At 35.4% G+C, this 21,551-nt stretch overlaps 1 protein-coding gene across 4 annotated transcripts; it reads right to left on the bottom strand.

Moving 5' to 3' along the window:
• Window positions 1–1,515: 1,515 nt before the first annotated feature.
• On the bottom strand, window positions 1,516–16,222 carry lactbl1b (lactamase, beta-like 1b). 4 transcript variants are annotated; one of them, XM_049471885.1, is made up of 8 exons: window positions 16,043–16,222; window positions 13,802–13,938; window positions 10,034–10,184; window positions 9,094–9,200; window positions 8,419–8,576; window positions 5,035–5,282; window positions 3,721–3,826; window positions 1,516–3,053 (listed from the first exon to the last, which is right to left on the bottom strand). In XM_049471885.1, the coding sequence occupies exons 2-8, from the start codon at window positions 13,862–13,864 to the stop codon at window positions 2,075–2,077; spliced, it is 1,812 nt and encodes a 603-aa protein (XP_049327842.1). In that variant the 5' UTR covers window positions 13,865–13,938; window positions 16,043–16,222; the 3' UTR covers window positions 1,516–2,074. The 4 variants fall into 4 exon arrangements, with proteins under 4 accessions (XP_049327842.1, XP_022537897.2, XP_049327843.1 ...); XM_022682176.2 differs by having other exon boundaries at window positions 10,034–10,178; XM_049471886.1 differs by having other exon boundaries at window positions 13,802–13,879.
• Between the last annotated feature and the right edge of the window lie 5,329 nt (window positions 16,223–21,551).

Genomic DNA, 21,551 nt, shown 5'->3' with positions numbered 1-21,551 from the left:
GAGAGACAGGGCTTTTATTCTCTTAAACATCCACCAGCTCTGTAAAAACAGCTGCAGATCCAACAGGAAGCTCCATGCATGGATGAATGAATGGGTGCATGGATGGGTGGAGGCATCAAGTGATGGATAGGTGGATGGAGGATGGGTGAATGGATTGTTGAGTGGATGGATGGTTGGATGGATGAGTGGGTAGATGAGTGAGTGGGTGGATGGATAGAAGGTGGATGGGTGGATGGATGAGTGGATGGATGGTTGAGTGGATGGGTGGATGAGTGAATGGATAAATAGATAGATGAATAAATGGATGCATGGGTGGATGGATGGGTAGACAGATGGGTGGATGGATGAGTGGATGGGTGGATGAGTGAATGGATAAATAGATAGATGAATAAATGGATGCATGGGTGGATGGATGGGTAGACAGATGGGTGGATGGGTAGACAGATGGGTGGATGGATTGGTGGGTGAATGGATGGATGGATGAATGGATGATAAATGGATGGGTGAATAGATGGATGAGAGGATGGATAGATAAACCCCTCCTCCCCCGCAGAGAGGAGCTGTACAGTCTGATGGGGTTTTAAATATGTTGTTAACTATGTTTTTAATATATTTATTAACATATTCATATATCATTTGATATTTAATTTAAGAAAACTAAAGAAATTAAAATGAACACATTTAAAATCGTTGTTAGTAATACAATAAATAACAGTAAACCTCTACATTTATAACTCCTGAAAATGCTGAAAATATCTATACTGAATTATATCATGGTTATAGAGATCGTGGTTATAGAGAACACCGGAGGAGGAGGAGGAGGATTTTCTTCTCGTTTGACCTTTTCTAAATGTATTTGTGTTTCTTTAACGAGGTTCACAGCCCGTCACTTTTCCACACCTCCGCTCAGCTGAGAGTAAAGTCTCTAAAGTGATGCTGAGCTCGTCACAGTCACGCTCTGCAGTCTGAGAGTAGACACAGCAGCAGCGGCTCTATTCACTACCTGCAGCTCCTCTGTGTGATTTAGCAGATCTTTTCTCAGCACTGCTGTTATATACTAAAAACAGATTCAGTCAGATTTATTAAACAAATAGTTCAGTAAAAATCAAACATCCATCACTAATCAATATTCAGTATTTAACAGTGCTGCTCCAGTGCTTTGGCATTTTAGTTCACTGATGGTGTTCTAAAGGAGATTTACAGAAATGTGATTTAGGACAGAAAATCAGACAAAAACACAGGAACCAAGAGTCTATCATATACCATCACATGTACTGTAGCATGTAATATCACCTAAACTATCACATGTTCCTCATACATCACATATACTATTGCATGTACTATCACATATACTATTGCATGTACTATCACATTTACTGTCACAGGTACTGTCACCTGTGCTATCACGTGTATCATCAACTGTATTATCACATGTTCTGTCACCTGTACATCACCTGTGCTATCACATGTACTAATCAAACAATATTTTTATTAGTAATGAATGTAGAGATCAGGTCATTCCAAAGGGTTTATTTTATTGTTATTGCATCTTTGATGTATCACAAAAGGCATCTTAGGACAGGATGTGAACATACTATATATTGGCAGTTTATGCAATATATCTGTTATGATACATTGTAAATAATATATATATATATTCAATGACATATTCAAATGATCCTACTGGACAAACAGAATTCTCTATCTTGAATAAAAAAAAAAACATAATGCATTTTGTACAATACCTACAGTAATTTATAGACTAAAATAAAACGTTCAGAATATGAATCAGAAAAATGTAATCACATGTTATTTGGACGTACTGAAAAAGTATTTGCATATCATCATGGAGCTGTAGAATAATGTTATCTATTTACAAACTTTTACTGAAGGAGAAAATAAAGGTCTTGGATACATAATAATGCTGAGGTGTCCCTGACCTGTAATTATGTTGTTATGTTGTAAAGTCAGAAGGCAAAAAAATGTATAATTTATTTAATTTAATAATTTATGTACACATAGATACACATTGAAAGTAGCCTATAAACATGAACCAAAACGATAGTAAAAAAGGTCAGTTAGAAAAGGTGGGTTTTTGGTTTATTCGCACAACGTTGTAAGTGTTGAGACCCGGAGCATCGAACCCGGGGGAGATTTCTCTTTTGTTAAAGGTGTAAAAATTGAAGAGCTGTCCGTCCTGAGCTTCTAATGAGACGGAGGCTGAACCCACGTTAAGAACGCAGGGGTATTCCCTCTCAAACACCACCCTGAACACCCGATCCACCAGGTAGTTCAGCTTTATCGTCCGATACCTCTCGGGAATCAGGGTTTCGATCTGAGGGCCAAACTGCTGCATGACGAGGACTCCGCCCGGCCCGGCTTTGATCTCGTAGAACGTGATGTTTCCGTACGTGTAGAAACCTACGTACGGCGCCGGATTGGGTGGAGGGACTAGAACCCTCTTGGCGTCTCTGAAAGCTCTCTCCATCGCAGGGACGATGTACGAATACGCCTTGGTTACGATGTCCTGGTTCTGAGGTCTGGTTCCGGCCATTAAAACGATCAGGCCGAGTTTGAGACGAGGAATCAGCGAGAGCGTCGCCGAATATCCATCCAGATCTCCGTCTTTGCGCACCGTCTCGTAGCCGAGCTGCTCGTTGACCTCCCACGGCGTTCCTGTACGATTAGCGAAATAGTCTTTATCGCAGCGGAACAGAGGAGTCAGCATGATCTTCAGCGTATCCGGCTCCAGAAGCTTCCGGTGGTACGCCCCCAGCAGCATCATGGCCAGCTTGGCCAGGTCGGCCGCCGTGGAGTACATCTGACCCGAGGGGCGGTACCAGCCCAGGTCGTAAAGCGGCGAGGGCTGTCCGTTAACGTAAACCCCCACGGCCATCTGACCCTGGATGCTGGAGCTGATCTCAAAGCCCGTGTCCTCCATCCCCAGCCGGTCCAGGATGTTGTCAGAGATCCAGCGCTGGTAGTTCACCCGCGCCACCCTCTCCGCCAGAACGTGAGCCAGCAAGGAGAAGGCCAGGTTACTGTAGTGACATCTTCCAGAAACAGAAGAAAAAATAAAAATCTGACTTAATTTACAATTTAAACACATTCAGCAGCTCCTAGCAAATTACATACACCAGATAATACACTTATCATTATTATTATTACAGATTTATATCAAGATCTTAGAGCATTTATGTCTTTAGCATGGAATAACAGTCCAAAACTGTAAAGCTGTGAAACTTTAAAGCTGTAAAACTGTAAAATTCTGAAGATATAAATCTTAAAAGCTATAAAGCTGTAAAACTTCTAAATCTACAAAAACTTTACACTTCTAAAGATCTAAAACTGTAAAACTCTTAAGCTTTAAAACTGTAAAAATGTAAAACTCTACAATTCTAAAGCACTAAAGCTCTAAAAATCTAAAACTCTGAAACTAAATTTCTAAAGCTCTACAACTGTGAAACTGTAAAACTCACTGGAGTCAGTAATCACTTTTTTTTCATTTTTTAACCACCTTCACACAGCCTGTAAGTGTTTCTTTTATCTGTTTTTTTATTCATTGATTCTGTACATTTGTTTATTGTATTTTATGTTTAGTTTTAATCCCTTCAGTTCTCTTTACTGCATCATTTTCACTGTAAAACATATCCCTGAATTCTGTGAATCATCTACACTCAGTTTCTCCATTTAACTGTATCACTCCTGTTTAAAACTTACTTGGTTCCTGGATCTGCAACCAAAACATCATCCTGTAAAAGATTAAGAGCAGCTTGAGTTTTTCCTTTCCACAGCAGGTTAGTCGCTCTGAGTCTTCTGGGTAAACCTGAAAGAGAATAATCAGGAAAACTCACAGTGTAAATTATTATAAATAGATATTTAAGAGGAGTTGTACAGTTAGTGTAGCAATAATATACAGTAAATGCACATTGCACTTCAATCAGTATTATTTTCTAGGACCTTAAATAGGGAAGAACACATACTTGGATTTTCATGTTTGTAATAACCGACCCTTATAATGTAGGTCACTGGGTTTCCTGGGTAGCCATTATTATAACCCTATATACCCTCCATCAGCTACTGCATATAGTCAGTTTCTCTGATTTTACTATTTATAGGTTTATATTTGAGTAAAATGAACATTGTTGTTTTATTCTATAAACTACAGACAACATTTCTCCCAAATTCCAAATAAAAATATTCTCATTTAGAGCATTTATTTACAGAAAATGAGAAATGACTGAAATAACAAAAAAGATGCAGAGCTTTCAGACCTCAAATAATGCAAAGAAAACAAGTTCATATTCATAAAGTTTTAAGAGTTCAGAAATAATCAATATCTGGTGGAATAATCCTGGTTGGTTTTTAATCACAGTTTTAATTTCATACATCTTGGCATCATGTTCTCCTCCACCAGTCTTACACACTGCTTTTGGATAACTTTATGCTGCTTTACTCCTGGTGCAAAAATTCAAGCAGTTCAGTTTGGTGGTTTGATGGTTTGTGATCATCCATCTTCCTCTTGATTATATTCCAGAGGTTTTTAATTTGGTAAAATTAATGAAACTCATCATTTTTAAGAGGTTTATTATTTTTTTCCAGAGCTGTATATTAATAGGCTGGGTTGCCAGTTTGTTGAGAATTGCTCTCTTGTTTGTGCACTTTAGCACTTTATCCTGCGGTACAGGAGCACTCTGCAGGATTACTGTAATTTACTGTAGTAATCTGTAGCTGCACAGTCAGACCTACAATTACAGATTACTGAATTCAGACACATCCAGCCTCTACTACTGATAAACATCCAGAGTCTCCACAGATATACATACATATCTCTCTCTCTTAATTCGATTCAATTTTAATTTAAAGAAGCTTTGTTGGCGTGGTCATAATAAAAATTACAGTATTGCCAAAGCACAATTTTGAATAAGGCAAAAAAATCGAAGAAGAAAAAGGTATTGAATTCAAAGTGTCGATATCAGATGTGAAGGTAGGAGGTGATTATTGATTAATGATGATGATAATAATGGAGATTACCGGAGAGCTGGCTGGCCATTCTCCTCAGGGTGACGGAGGACGAGCGGATCGGGACCTCGCCGCTATCCAGGAATATCAGCCCATCCGTCACATACTTCAGCTCCGAGTCTTTACTCTTTCCCAGCGGGTTTTTAATGGTGAAATTCTCCACGTACTTCTCCAGAGGATCATCTAAAGAGGCGACCTTACCGTCCTCCCACAGCCGATACAGCATCAGAGTCGGGAAGATCTTAGACAGACTAGCAATCCTGAAACATCACAAACCACACGATACGAAATCTTAACCTTATTCACTGTGGGAGGGTTTAGATCATTTTTGATATAAACATATCTTTATATATCTTTATTTAAGTTCAGCCAAACATTAAAGGGGCTGTCATTTACCATCAAGCTTTAATCTACCATTTCACATAAAGAGATAAAATAATAAATGAAAGGGTTAACAACAATAAGAGACGTCTAATGATAAGAATAAAAATAAAATATGAGTGAAAATTCTACATATATGGGTAATTATTAGAATATGCTGCCTTTTCTATATGAACCAGCAGCTCAGTTTCCTCTGCTGAGAAGAGTTTGTTGAACACGTCCAGGTAGCTGCACCGTTACAATAGCAATCCACCAAAGTCAGAGCTCACCTGATCTACTCTTAAAGAGAATGATGAGCAAGAGACACTCTGATTGCTTTTTTATTTCTGAACATAACCTGGAATCAGATTAATTTGCTCTGAAAGAAGGAGACCGCATCACACCCGCCCAGTTTAAAATGATTCTTCCGCATGTTTGGTGTAGTTACCCATTCTCACCAGAGAGGCGCTAAATCCCCCTAATCCCCCAAATCCCAAAACTTACAGACATCAGCTTTAAAATCATGGTTTTATTATATATAATATTATTTATTATTATATTAATACTCTTGCTGTATAACACCTGGATACACTGTAAATAAAATAAGAGTCATCATCAGTGTATTTAAGCTTTATTCTCAGTGTAAGAGTGGAGTCCACTGTGATAAACCTCAGCAACAGTGTAAACAGGAGATTAAAGGTCAGGCAGAAAGATCACAGATATATATATATATATATAATAAAAGTTAACTTCAGAAAGCAGGAAGAATAAAAACAGAAGAGTGGAGCATTAGCCCAGCCCGTCCTGCTGACCTTCACTAATCACCTGTAACTCTGCACTAATGCAGCGGGTGTTAAAGGTGAGGAAACGCTGCAGGTAATGATTCATTTCACACACTGATCACAGAACTGAACCTGATCTGAGCAGCATCTTAAAATTAAACAACTTTTAAAAACAAAAATTTAAATGAATAGTTACAGCTATTAAATAAAATAAAATACTGCATTATATGTCTTAATATTTTTAGCTTAAAAACAACTGTGAAAAAATTATTCTGTAGTAAAAGTGTATGGATGATTTACATACAAATATACTACATGCTTCTTATATGTTCCTGTTTTTTGTTAGTAGCACACTTTAAATAGTATACTGTATATATACTGTACCACAATTTTTAGCAAGTTAAAAAATATATTTTTAAATTTTATAAATGTAGTAATTTAATTAATTTCTAAAAAGTTACATAATACAAGCACAATTAAGTATGTATATATATTTTTACCAGTCTATGTATTTCATATATGGCCAGTAATGATGTTTGAGAAACTGTTAATCAGTTCATTAATGCTGCTGTTCAGAGCCGGATACAGTAATTTCACACCTGACCTCCTGCATAATTTACTCACACATACTGTAATTATACCAACCTGTTCCTAATTACTGTTTAACTGTGCAGAAAAAAACAAATATCTGTATATCTCTTATCTTTCATAGATATTAAATAAGAATAGGTTGGTGTAATACAGCCACACAAAAAGCAAGAATAAGAAAAAATAAGAATAAATATATAAAATACACAAATATATTAAGTTAAATTAAACTTCCATTTAAAACTGGCAGCAAGACGAAATGTGCGTCTGGACGCACATCTCTGAGTTTCGTCTCCTCGCCTTTAATAAAATAGATATTTGTCCACTGCTGCGCACCGTAATTACTGTACACTTTGGGCGCGCCATGGTTTCCATGGAGATCCACGTTAAAAAAACACAACAGCGAGTGGAAATGGAGGAGCTTCTGAACTCTGCGATGATGTCATGTGACCGAGAAAAACTAAAACCTAAAAACTCCCTGATCCTCCTGTTTTTACAATTATAGTCTGGATGCAGGAGTTTTATCACTAAAGAGTAGAAATGTGAAATATATATTTTTTATATTTCTGTCCGGATAAGGCTTGTGTTGGTTATTTTTGCATAAGTCATGGTATTTTCAGCTGTCTGCTCCGGTTCACCCTGCTTTTGTGCTGCAGACTCTTTTATTGAGGAGTGAATGGAATAAAGTGAAGGTCTGTGAGACGAGTCGTGTGGATTGTGTAATTGCTCTCAGTCCCAGAAGATGCTGCATTCAGGTAACAGATGAGTCACAGCCCACCTGTCCATTACCTGCAGGGCCCAGGCAGAGATATATGTACTGTAATTGGAGGTCGGCGGGACCTGCAGCAGGACGATTATGTTCATGCTAATTCAGACTCCTGGTTTTCAGCTCAGTATCCCTCATCTAAAAAAGCCTCAGCCAGTGAAATGCGTGAAAGGAATCTAAACTAAGACAGTTTTTACACAACAATAGCCCATGACATTTTTCACATTTTCTCACCTTATAACCACAAACTTCACCAACACAAGCTCTAGAAAAAAATAAGAGACACTTAAAAATGTTGATTTTTTTTTATTTTACCAAATTAAAAACCTCTGGAATATAATCAAGAGGAAGATGGATGAACACAAACCATCAAACCACCAAACTGAACTGCTTGAATTTTAGCACCAGGAGTAAAGCAGCATAAAGTTATCCAAAAGCAGTGTGTAAGACTGGTGGAGGAGAACATGATGCCAAGATGCATGAAAACTGTTGTCCTGTGAACAGATTCTCCTGATCCTCCTGATCTGTGGATCTCTGCAGCTCCTCCAGAGTGATCATGGGTCTCTGCTGCTTCTCTGATCAGTGCTCTCCTTGCTGGATCTGTCAGTTTGGGTGGATGGTTGGTTCATGGCTAGGTAAATTAGATTTTATTTATTTTATAAGGGTTTTAGAGTGATGGGGGTTGAATACCTTTGCACGTCACACTTTTTTAGATTTTTATTTAATAAAAATTTAGAAAACCATGTATAATTTTCCATTTCCAGTTTTATTTAACAATTATGTGCTACTTTTTGTTGGTCTATCAATTAAAATGTCAATAAAATACATTAAGTCTGTGGTTGTGAGGTGAGGAAATGTAGTTATTATAGTTTCAGTTGAGATTAAAGGTGAGTAACTCACCTGTAGATGGTGTACTCGTTTGGAGGTGCTGAGTTTGGGTCGCTCCCGTTCCTCTTGCCGAAGTTTCCGGTCCAGAGCACCGTATCGTTATAAACCACGATGGCCGACATCGCAGGGAGCCTGATGGGATTGATGCTCTGCCGGAGTAAAGTGTCCACCTGAACACGGAGGAAAGGAACACGTGAATTATTCATATTTAAACAAGAGCATTAAATGCATAAGAGAAGCTGAACCTAAGTGGGAACATTCTGTGTTTTTAGCACATAAAGCATTTTTTGTTTGTTTTGTTTGATCTTCTTTTCTATTGTCTCAAATACTTTTTAATGCAATACAATGCAAAACTAATATTTAAGAAGTATACAATGGTTTTTTTTTTTCGATTTTATTCTTTACATTTTTTACATTTTTTACGGTTGAATTACACCTATGATTACTTGCAAAAAACTTTCCCACAGTATTGAGTTAAATACAAACACAAATACAAAAGTAATTTCTGTTTTATTTTCACTGTCTTGCTGCATTTAAATCAAATGTAAATGTATGAAACTCTGTATATTTTGTTAAATATAATTATTTTGAGAATTATGAAATATTGAAAATAGTTGCCAAAGGGTGTGATGCCTGTGTGTGTGTGTGTGTGTGTGTATATATATATATATATATATAATGCTTTACTTTCTCTAGCGCCTCCTTCAGGTATGGAATGGGATGCTCCAGGGGTGTGGGTTCAGGAAAACGAGGACACATCCTGTCAGAGCTGTACTTGTTTCCTGAATCATCGTCTAAAGATAAAATAAATAAACAGAAAAACAAATAAATACATCAGGCACAAACACACACACACACACACACACACACACACACACACACACACAGTGTATAGGTATAGAGAGCAATAATGCGTCCACAATAACAAATGATCAAACTGCAAACCGCAAAACCCAAAAATATTCACCTGATGCCCCCTATTATCAGAAATGGAAACAGACATTTATAATCATGGCCAAAAGTGTTGAAACCCATAATTTGATCCCAGAATTATTGTAATTACACATTTTTTGTTATACACATGATTATTTCATTTGTGTGAAACTGGAACAACACAAAAAAACGAAGAAAAATAATCTAAAATTCTATAATTTCACACAAAAATGATTGACACACTCAAATGAATATGTGGTTCACACCCTTTGGAAAAAATAACTAAAATCAGTCACTTCCCACAACAATCAGCAAGTTTCTCCCTATATCTCTCAATATAAAAAATATAAAACTAAAGTCCTCATACGGGGACATAAAGTTAATTCTTTACACTAATCAGCTGCCAGTTCGTCCAAATAGCAAAGAGAAATAAAAAATGCTCTGCAAGAGTTCGGGTCTTCGGAGGAAATGGATTGTGAATAAAATTAAAAACAGGTTAGAAAATAACAGTCTGCATTATTTTGGCCAAAATAACTTATGAAACAATGACTTTTATTAAATTAATAAAACATATAATATGGAACTGTGGCTGGTCATGATGCTTACATCACACAGTAAAGCAACGCTGCGATTGGCTGGTTTTCATACTGATTAGCTTAAAATGTTTATCAGATAGCGTTGTGTGAATCTCTACCTTGCTGTAGTTTAGGGAGATGGTACTGCCAGAAGAAGCAGCCGGTCATGATGATGGAGAGCAGCAGGAAAAACACCAGGCCCAGGTGAGTCCACTTCACCTTCATCTTACTGCTCTTAGTGAGACTCTCTATAGCAGCTACAGGACTCGGCTGAAAAACACAGAATAAACACAGCTAATAAACAAACATCCACTTATACATATTAATCTCATAACACATAATACTAATTACATTACAATTACATTTCATTATGCTCTGATACCAAACTTTTATTTTATATTATTTCCAATTTCTGTGGACCAGAGCTACTTCAATCCCATAAATAAGTAAAAGTAGAAATACTCCAGTTACAAAAATACTGATGTAGAAATTGCAGTGTTTGTATTTTAACTCTATAAAATGTATTAAAAAGAGCATTCTCCAAGAACTTAAATCACTCAAAGTAATAACTATTTGGTAACACTTTTTTATAAATCTCTATTTCTCTATAAGACTCTATAAACATACTCATAACACATTATAATGCATTTATAAGAGCATTATAAACATGATTATACATATTTATAAAAATGTATAACACATCATAGCAATGTTTATGATGCATTATGAATTGTGATCATAATGCATCATTAATATCTGTGTTTATAGCAAATTAAGCTTTTATATAAGTGCGTAACACATTATAAAGCCTTATATACATTCATTACAGTCAAGACATTATAGTGAGGCATAATAACATTTAATTCATGTTTAAAAAGCATATGAAAATTCATTTCACTTTAAGTCAGTAATGACTGTATATAAGGCTTTATAATGTGTTACGCACTTATATAAAAGCTTAATTTGAGAAATCATAGCTGCATATTATAATGCATTATACCAAAACATACCAAATCTGTGTTATAGTGCATTACAACACTACATTGTACAATGTTCTTATGAACAGATATTATAAGGCATTATACCAAAATATACCAAATCTGTGTTATAGTGCATTACAACACTGTAAAAACTTTGTACAATGTTCTTATTAACAGATATTATAAGGCATTATAAGCCCTTTTTTATGCACCCTTGCACTTGTAGTTTATAACGTGTTATGAATATTGCTGTAAGTACTTATGAGTTATTATACAGGCTTATTACAGTCATTATTAGGTATTATGCATGTCACATATATATAAAAAATGCATTATAAATGCATTTATAATACATTATGAATACAGGGTTCGTAGAAAGTGTTAACATAATATTAAAAGCATGCAAAAAAACTAAATTTGATGTACAGTAGTTTTATGGAACTGCTCCAAAGAATCAGGTCTTTTTATTATGTTGATGTTTAGTAGTTTATATACTCACCACATGGAAAATATATCCTATATATTTCCTCTGGAATTGCAGGTAAATATCAGAAATTGTCTTGACTCTTCATATTTGAGGATCCTACTCTCTAAAAGTGCCGAAATTCCCCAAAATCACTGTTCAATCCCTCCATCTCTACACCCCGACCAAACCCCAGCCCCCGAGCCGACACCCACCCGCCATCATCCTCTCCAGCCTGACATCATAATCCTGAGATTTACTCCACTAAACCCGTCCGAGCGGCGCTCCGCCTAATCCCAGCGCTGGAGTTCACCACCGCCACCGCTGCTGCTGGAGATAAGTGTTTATGGAAATGGCCGTGGAGAGCTGAACTCATTTCTCACGACGTCGTGGATGAAGAGGACGACTGACAAGTCCTGCCAGAGTTCATCACATAACCCGAGGAGATCCCCGGCCCCGAGGAGACCGCTGACGGGGGAGGATTCCGGATCAGAGAAGAGACGATTTAATAAAACCAGACTGATACTGACTTTTAACCATTCCCCCACTCTTAAATCCATTAAATCACTCTTTAACCCTCTCTTTTATCCTCTGTGATTTTATTCCTGTCCAGAACAACCATCTACACTGTAAACCCAGATAAGTTGAAACCGGTTGCCTTAAATAGATATTTGTCCATTGCCGCGCACCGTAGTTACACTTTGGGCGCACCACGGTTTCCACGGAGATCCAAGTTAAAAACACAACAGTGAGTGGAAATAGAGGAGCTACTGAATGCTGCGATGTCATGAGAAAGCCAAAAAGAAACTAAAAACTTTATGAATATGAACTTGTTTTCTTTGCATTATTTGAGGTCTGAAAGTTCTGCATCTTTTTTTGTTATTTCAGCCATTTCTCATTTTCTGTAAATAAATGCTCTAAATGAGAATATTTTTATTTGTAATTTGGGAGAAATGTTGTCTGTAGTTTATAGAATAAAACAACAATGTTCATTTTACTCAAACATAAACCTATAAATAGTAAAATCAGAGAAACTAATTCAGAAACTGAAGTGCTGCTTTATTTTTTTTCCAGAGCTGTACATGTTATTTACAGTCCCTTACAAAAGTATTAAACAGAATACAGTTAGCTTTTATTTTGGGTTTCAAAATAAAAGGCCAGAACATATTAATGAAAAATGTTTAGTGAAATAATAAATAACGTCCATGATTTTTTTAACTTATTTGGAGACTTATTTATTTCATTTGGACTTTACTAAGTTAAAATATGGTCAAATATCTAAATTTTGTTAGTATTAGCATCTCATTTTAAGCGTTTTAATCATGGCTGGCATATTTAGCAGCATATTTCAGTGTATTCACTTTTTAGGACGTATTTGAGTAGAGTACGATCTCCTGAAAATAAGCTCTGGCCTGTGTAAGCATCCTCTATAATATGTTTATAATAGTCTATAATATGTTTAGCATTAAACAGAGCATGTGATTAATCAGATTATTATATTTTTTATAGTATTACAGCACATTTCAGTGATGGTTTTTGTTTTTATTGATCTGGTGTTCATGGATACAGCAGTGAGATGAACTGAGTCAGTGTTCAGATAAATAACGAGTCGTTTCCTCTATAGAAACCCTGCAGTGCTGATCAGTAGATGTGTTAGTAATTGGGAAACGTGTGACTCCAGAAGAGCTCAGATGACCTGAGTCCGGGTTAAAGGCTGGGTTTGAGTCTGTGGGCAGATCATTAGAGCTGTAACTGGGTCAGGAAGGTAGGAGACTGAGAGCAGTGAGACGATGGAGATAAAAAAACCCACAACCCCCCCCCCCCCCTTAACACACTGATCATCAGTTACTGAGCAGCTCATTCATCACTGAGCCGTTTCTGTACGATAATAATAATAATAATAATAATAATAATAATAAACACCTGCAATGTGGGCTTATTCCTATTATTATAAACCTAAATTAAATCTATCTACACTATCTGCTTGTCTGTCTGTCTATCTATCTACATCAATAAGAGTCATTGGGCAAGACTCCTAACTAACACTACATTGGCTCTTCCTCTGTAACTAGTGATAAATCAGCACACACTTGCTTTAAAATCAAGTTACGTAATATCAAATGCATATTGTATACATGTTATATACATTCCAAATCCAAAAGTATTGAAACAGAGAATAGTTAACTAGCATTGCCAGTTAATTGCTATCCATTATAGCTAAGCCATCATTTTGGGCTTAATAATAAAAGGCCACAACTAATGATAATTGAAATAATAAATAACATCTATTTTTTATTTACTTGGACTAATTTATTTAATTGGAAATGCAGTATTTTATTGTTACAAAGCCACATATTTCAGCTATTAATGTAAAAATGTGTTAGAGTGTACTAACTCATTTAGGTGTACTAGAGGAGTGTGTGTGTGTGTGTGTGTGGCCTTACCTGTGACTGAACTCCATCCAGTGAAGATTCCCTCAAAGATAATTTACTACCTGCCTTCCCCATGATTACTGTCAGCACCTGAAAACAAACAGTTTATCCCAGCCCACCGCGTGTCACACGCGGAGATCAGAGCGGCTCTGAGAAACACGTGGAAAAACAACGTGAGGATTTTGGGAGGAAGCGTGTAATCTCATTTTTAGAGAAAGAATAATCACTGAGATCAGACTGTGTTCATGTACTGACATTAAATAACGGGAAAAAACACACAGATACAGGGGCAGATTTAGAGATTTAAAACTTATTTTACATTTACTTTGCAGTATATTTTCTTTTTTATCCTTTCACTGACTCAATTCATTGACATACATTCTACATACATCTCTGAAAAAACAATGAGTTTCATTAATTTTACCAAATTAAAAACCTCTGTAATATAATCAAGAGGAAGATGGATGATCACAAACCATCAAACCACCAAACTGAACTACTTGAATTTTTACACCAGGAGTAAAGCAGCATAAAGTTATCCAAAAGCAGTGTGTAAGACTGGTGGAGGAGAACATGATGACAAGATGCATGAAAATAAAACTGTGATTAAAAACCAGGGTTATTCCACCAAATATTGATTATTTCTGAACTCTTAAAACTTTATGAATATGAACTTGTTTTCTTTGCATTATTTGAGGTCTGAAAGTTCTGCATCTTTCTTGTTATTTCAGACATTTCTCATTTTCTGTAAATAAATGCTCTAAATGAGAATATTTATATTTGTAATTTGGGAGAAATGTTGTCTGTAGTTTATAGAATAAAACAACAATGTTCATTTTACTCAAACATAAACCTATAAATAGCAAAATCAGCTGTATTTTTGTACCGTTTGTCTACACAACAATGTTTTGCATTGTCGTATGTTTTATTTTGTAAATATTTGGTGATAGATTTCATAAAACTGACCTTTATTGTGTGTCAATGTCTCAATTTATATTTTTTGATCGATGTCTGAATGGTCTCTAAACTCTATAATCATGGACTTGCTCTACACTAATTTCAACACTATCATCAAGTTCGCTGATAACACAACTACAATCAGCCAGGTAGCTGCACCGTTAAAATAGCAATTCGCCAAGGTCAGAGCTCACCTGAATCTTAAAGGGAATGATGAGCAAGAGACACTCTGATTGGTTTAATTTTCAAACATTATGTTTTGTAATTGTATAATAATTTTGTGAAATATTTAGTAAAGGATTTATAAACGTAGCTTTATGTTTCTTTTAAATGGTTTTTGTAATTTTTTTACAACCTTTTTTTCTGTTATTGTGTGAAGGATAAAATCTGACTATATAAAAATATTAAAAGCAGTCTGTGCAGAACTGAACGTCTCTTTTTGTTAAACAGGAAAGATGATGGACTGATTGCGTAATCCTGAAGGAAATATTTAGTCTGATTAAAATGCCGTGTGTTTTAGTAAAGCTGCCCTAGTTTCCTTTAGGAAAAAAGGTATGAAACACAGCAGCGCTTCCATTAACCACTTTACCAAGAATACACAAAAAAAAAGAATCATTTATTCTCTACAAAACATGATTTTAAAATAATAACTAAACCAGACACATCTGCTGCTGTAATACTCATGATCACCGCTGGGTTAAAGTTATTATAATTACAAAATTATATTTTTAGTGGTTCGAAAACCACTAAAACCACTTATCCATATTTTATACTTATAAACATTACTTTATATCTTATTTCAATGGATAACAGGAAACAGAGTGAAAAACTCAACTGGTGCAATTTTTGGATATTTTAATCAAAGAGTGTAACAGAGAATTTGTAGTATTTGCTAAATATATATACATTTATTTCTTTATTTTTTATTTTACATTGTTTAATATCAGTAAACTACTAAAATACCATGATGTTTGATTTAACTACACTGATTTAGTCTTTTTAAAATGTAGCAAATTTTGTCAAGGTCATAAAGGTTGGTGTTTTATTTTGTATCTTTGTGTCTTATTTCTATAATAATAATTCTGAATTCTGTCAAAATAATCATATTTCATTTAAATCATTCTGAAATGTCAGAAATCCTAATTTATAATACTCTTTCCTAAAGAAATGTAATACATTAAGTTGCACCATAATTTATTTTGACTTTATATTTTCACTAGCCTTTTTAAAACGTAAAAAAATCACCCCAAAAAAACTAAACAGAGTCGAACCTTACGAGTGAATAGTGATACTCACCACGTGTCGGAGTGTGTAAGAGCGGTTTCTCTTGTGAAAATAATAACGGCGTTTCAGCTGTGCGGTTTCTCTCTCTGCTCTCTTTACTCTGAGCTCTCGACAGATGTTGGATCATGGATGTAGATAAATCCTGTATCAGGTCGGGGATTTCGGATTATCTGGCAGCAGCAGCAGCTGCGAGACAGAAACGCTGAGAATTCAGAATATCTACAGCTAAAGCCGAACACACTCATATACTACTAGAAATATACAGGGTCCTGTCATGCACCCTGTGTAAGGCGTGTCTTGATGCTTATTGCTATCTTACACCCTGTAAACAGTCTATTTTACACCTTGAGCCCGCATCGTTAACATAGCATCGGAGTTTAGGAATATATTAAAGCTGATGCGTGTGGTGGTCTGGAAGTAAAGTGTGTTCAGGTAAATTTCTAGCGTGTTTTTATCTTGTCGCCAGGAAACACATGAGCGCCACTGACTGATTAAAACCCTGACAACAGTCAACAGTCAGCCGCCCAATCAAAAGCTAAGATAGAAATGCACCAAAGTCAGAGAGAATCTGGCTCTTAAAGGGAACTTCTACTGGCACTTCTACTGATTAATTAAGTACATTAGTACATGCCTTTTGCACGTTTCGAGCTGCACAAGATGTACTTTTTTGTACCCTGGTGATACTGAAGACACACATTACGCCCCTAAATCAATCTGCACAAAGTGCAACTGACTAGTGCACTATAGATCACTAAAATAGGGCCCAGAGTGTTTGACTGACCTGATGCACTGGATTCCAGAACAATCTTACAGCGGTGGCTAGCAAAGGTATTCATACCCCATGAACTTTTTCACATTTTCTCACCTTACAACCACAAACTTAAATATATTTTTTTGATATTTTAAGTTATAGACCAACACAAAATAGCACATAAATAATGCTGTATGTGACTAAGGGGTTGAATAATTGTGTCAATGAGGAACATTTGTTGGTATATAAGATGAAATATTTAAAGAATAAATTTAAGTTGCATTAGTCTTTTATACAATTCCTTATTTGATATGATTGTGAACAAGATAAAAAAAAATAATGTAAAACTTTATCAAGTTAGCAGCAAGGATATGCAAAACAACAAAGAAACAGATGCAAAAATGACTGGAAACAAAGAATCAAAGAAACAATCTGATTACTATAAAGACCTACAAAAATAAAGAAACACAAGCAGAAACAAAAGAGCTGATATAATAGTACACGAAAGAGCAACAGGAAACAGGAAACACCCGGGGTCAGGTAACAAGGGGGCGGAGCTACAAATGACAAAACTGGGAGCACTAAAGACAAGGGCGGAGACCAGGAGATCACAGAGAGCCACCTGCAGAAAGCAGAGATGACATGATAACTTGTTAAAACACTTTACTGCAGTGAGGGTTGAATAATAATAATTATTTTGAACACTTTAACTGTACAGTGTTTTTACTGCTTTTGCTGATTGAATTGTTATAAACGCCCATCAGAACAAACAGTCACTGTTCTAATGTCTCACCAAAAACACAACAAACAGCTCTAAAGAATAAATCATGTTCCCTCACTGTGCTTCAGTTTCACTTATAATATTCATGAATTAACTAACCAACACTCACTGTGATACTGTGGAGAAAAACACACACATCTGTCCTGTTCTTAAATATACATTACAGTTCTTAAACCAGCGCCAAACGGAGCACTAAACAGTACCTGCAGAAACAGAGCAGAGAATGTTCAGATCAAAAAAACATTAAATAAATAACATTTCTTACTCTTATAAATTGATTAATAATTATCTGAAAACAACTTCTAAAAAGTAAATGAGAAAAAATGAGAATATTATTGAAAATTTACTTTATTTCACTAATTCAGTTCAAAATGTGAAACTCATATATGGTTTGGAGAGTCATGTCTGTCATCTGCTGGTGTTGATCCACTGTGTTTTATTATCAAGTCTAAAGTCAGTGCAGTTTTGTTTTCCCTCAAAATCTTGCAGCACTTCATATCTTACAGCTTCCCTCTGCTGAAAACAACTTTTATGGAGATGCAGATTTCATTTTCCAGCAGGACTTGGCACACTGCCCACACTGCCAAAAAAAAAACAGTTGGCCTCATATAATGTTCTAAAACTCAATAAAATCTACAGGTTTCACAAATTTTCACCAAAATTATCAACTTAGTAGTAGTTAAAGTAGCTTTTTACCATATCAGTGCAGAACTAACAATACTGTACCTCACACATATATATATATATATATATATAACATCAAAAATCAACACAGCTGTATGAAATACACTTCTTTTACACTGTGTGAGTAAGAGAATGTTTGTGAGAGTGAGAAAGAGAGAGAGAGAGATTTATCAGTTCATCCTCCCGCTCGAGGTGTTCTGGTGTATGAGCTTCTCACAGAATCAGGCTGGTGAAGGTTCTCACTGTTAGCGCTCTTATGCTGCTACTCTAACTGACTTATATCTGAGTGGAGTTTATTCCTCATACTGTATCTCCTGTTTCACTACAGAACGTCATGCTCATATTCTAATCCCACACACAATTCTGCAGCTTCCTCACTGTTTTCAGTGCAAGCGCTGTAAACATACAGGACGTTCATCAGTTGTACATAAACACTGCTACACTTTACAGAAACAGTATATTTCAGAGCAGAAATATATCTTAGATGTAGTGGTGAAAACTGTGAACTTTAATAACTTTACACACTCATTCACTTTACCAGCCTTAAGCTACTATTATACCATATTTGCACTACTGATTTTTACGGGTTCTGTTTATTCTTGCACTGTCATTCCATTTTAATCCCCCCTCCCCATCACTATTGCACTATTGTCTTGTGTCTCTTGTCTCATGTATGTCTATTGTGTCCTTGTTTTATTGTAAATATAATGTCTCCTATTCTTTTATATTATATATCTATACTTGCTGTAGTTTTTGGGAAGGAGAGTAGTGTAATTTTAATTCTCTGTATGTCCTGTACACATGCAGTACTGACAATAAAAGAACTACTTGAGCTGAAGAGTGAAAGTGTGCACAGAATAATTATAACCTGTCTCCTCTCTCCAGAGTTCTTCTTATAACAGTAAAGAAACTACAGTGAGACAAAGACAGAGGAAGTGCAGTCAGGATGAAATCACAGGACAAAAAAGAAGTCAAGCATTTTCATCAAGCCAAAGGGCAACATGACAGGATCTGACAGCCGGAGCGGTGCGGTTCTCCGAGCTGCAGCACACAGACTGAGCTAAGATTAGAGAAGCTCTGATTAATCTGCACATTTCTGCAACAAACACAAACATATAACGTCTGATTTACGTGGTAAACCAATTGAAAGGTGTGTGTCAGCTTCCTGTATTTGTATATATATATATATATATATATATATATATATATATATATATATATATATATATACAGCTCTGTAAAAAAAATAAAGAGAGCACTTCAGTTTCTGAATCAGTTTCTCTGATTTCGCTATTTATAGGTTTATGTTTGAGTAAAATGAACATTGTTGTTTTATTCTATAAACTACAGACAACATTTCTCCCAAATTACAAATAAAAATATTCTCATTTAGAGCATTTATTTACAGAAAATGAGAAATGACTGAAATAACAAAAAAAATATGCAGAGCTTTCAGACCTCAAATAATACAAAGAAAACAAGTTCATATTCATAAAGTTTTAAGAGTTCAGAAATAATCAATATCTGGTGGAATAATCCTGGTTTTTAATCACAGTTTTAATTTCATGCATCTTGGCATCATGTTCTCCTCCACCAGTCTTACACACTGCTTTTGGATAACTTTATGCTGCTTTACCCCTGGTGCAAAAATTTGGTTTGATGGTTTGTGATCATCCATCTTCCTTTTGATTATATTCCAGAGGTTTTCAAATTAATAAAAGTGCTCTCTTATTTTTTCCATATGTATATGATTATATATTTTCTATATTATATATAACGTTTCTCTAAGCAGTAAAAAAAAAACTCCTAAAGTGATGGGAATAGGTGTTTACTCTTCTACATTAGCAGAAATGCTACCATGCTTTTGTTTTTATTTAGTGAGCAGATTTTTGTTTTTAATGCAGTGAGCATTTTAACTGCTGTTTGATTGACTGATAAGTGTGTGTGTGAAATGAAAGAATACAAAAAAAGAAGAAAATACATCATGTAGGACACGTTTGAGAATGAATCCTGTGTTCTCTCAGTAATAGTGTGTGATGCTGCTCTCTACTGGCACTGAGAGCTCAGTTTTCTTATTTAACCCTTTCAGACCCTGCATCCATTACAATAAACATCATGTATAATGATATATCTTTATTTTAAATGTTTTATTGCACATAACATTATTTATCCATGTCCATTTTGCAGCCAATCAACATGTTTATACACCAATGACTTCTTGTACTTATGTACTTTTTCTCTCTCTCTCTCCTGCTCTTACTTTAATTTTTAATCTATTTACTCACCTCTCTCTTTGTCTTCATGCCCTCTCTTCTCTTTTCTTTTTTCTTGTTTTACTTGTCTTTTCATCACTGTCTTTTTCTGGTTCACTCTCTTCATCTCTCTTTGTCCTGTATTTTCCTCTCATTTTTTACTTCGCTCCTTTTTTTCTTGTTCACTCTTTATCTCTCTTTTCTTATATTTCTCTCCTTTTCTTTATCGCTCGTTTTGTCTCATGCATTTTCTTCATTTTTCTTTATCTCTCATTTTCTTATTGGCTCAGTTTCTCTCGTTCGCTCTCTTCACCTCTCTTTTTCCCTTCTTTTACTCTTTCTCAATCTCTCAGTCCACCACTATTTCACTATTTCTAGTGAGTCTGTCTCTTCCCTCTTTCACTCTCTCTCTCTCTCTGTCTTTCTCTCTTTCTTTCTTTCCTACAGGATCTCTCACTCACTACCTTCTTGCCACGCCCCCTCATTTAGAAAATTTCTAAATGAGAATATTTTTATTTGTAATTTGGGAGAAATGTTGTCTGTAGTTTATAGAATAAAACAACAATGTTCATTTTACTCAAACATAAACCTATAAATAGCAAAATCAGAGAAACTGATTCAGAAACTGAAGTGCAACCTTCAGACCAAACACACTTTTGCATTACTCCACTAGATGGGGTCCAAGCACTTTTATAAAAGTGTATTATTTCAGACCCTTGAGCTCCAGAAAGAAAGCCAAAAATATATTTAATACCCATACTTATCATTCTCCATCTCTGTACCCATCATTTTAATAAATGATTTATTATATTATAATAAATCAGTAATTGAAGTTGTTGAGTGCTGCAGAATGATCCTGTATTCTGTTTCTATGCTGAAGACGTTATTTTTTTACAGTTTGTTATTGTTCATTTTGTTCTTGCTAGTCCTTTGTTTGTTTTGATTTATTGTGTTTTAGTTCTTTAGTTTGTCTCTGATATGGATAATAAGCTGCTGGACTCTGATAAACTACAGAAACTATATCAGTATACATGTTCAATGTAATTTTAGTGT

Source organism: Astyanax mexicanus, chromosome 24, assembly GCF_023375975.1.
Source record: "Astyanax mexicanus isolate ESR-SI-001 chromosome 24, AstMex3_surface, whole genome shotgun sequence".
NCBI classification, from domain to species: domain Eukaryota; kingdom Metazoa; phylum Chordata; class Actinopteri; order Characiformes; family Acestrorhamphidae; genus Astyanax; species Astyanax mexicanus.
The sequence above is the reverse complement of the archived record's forward strand: the minus strand, read 5'-3'. Positions and strand labels throughout refer to the sequence as shown.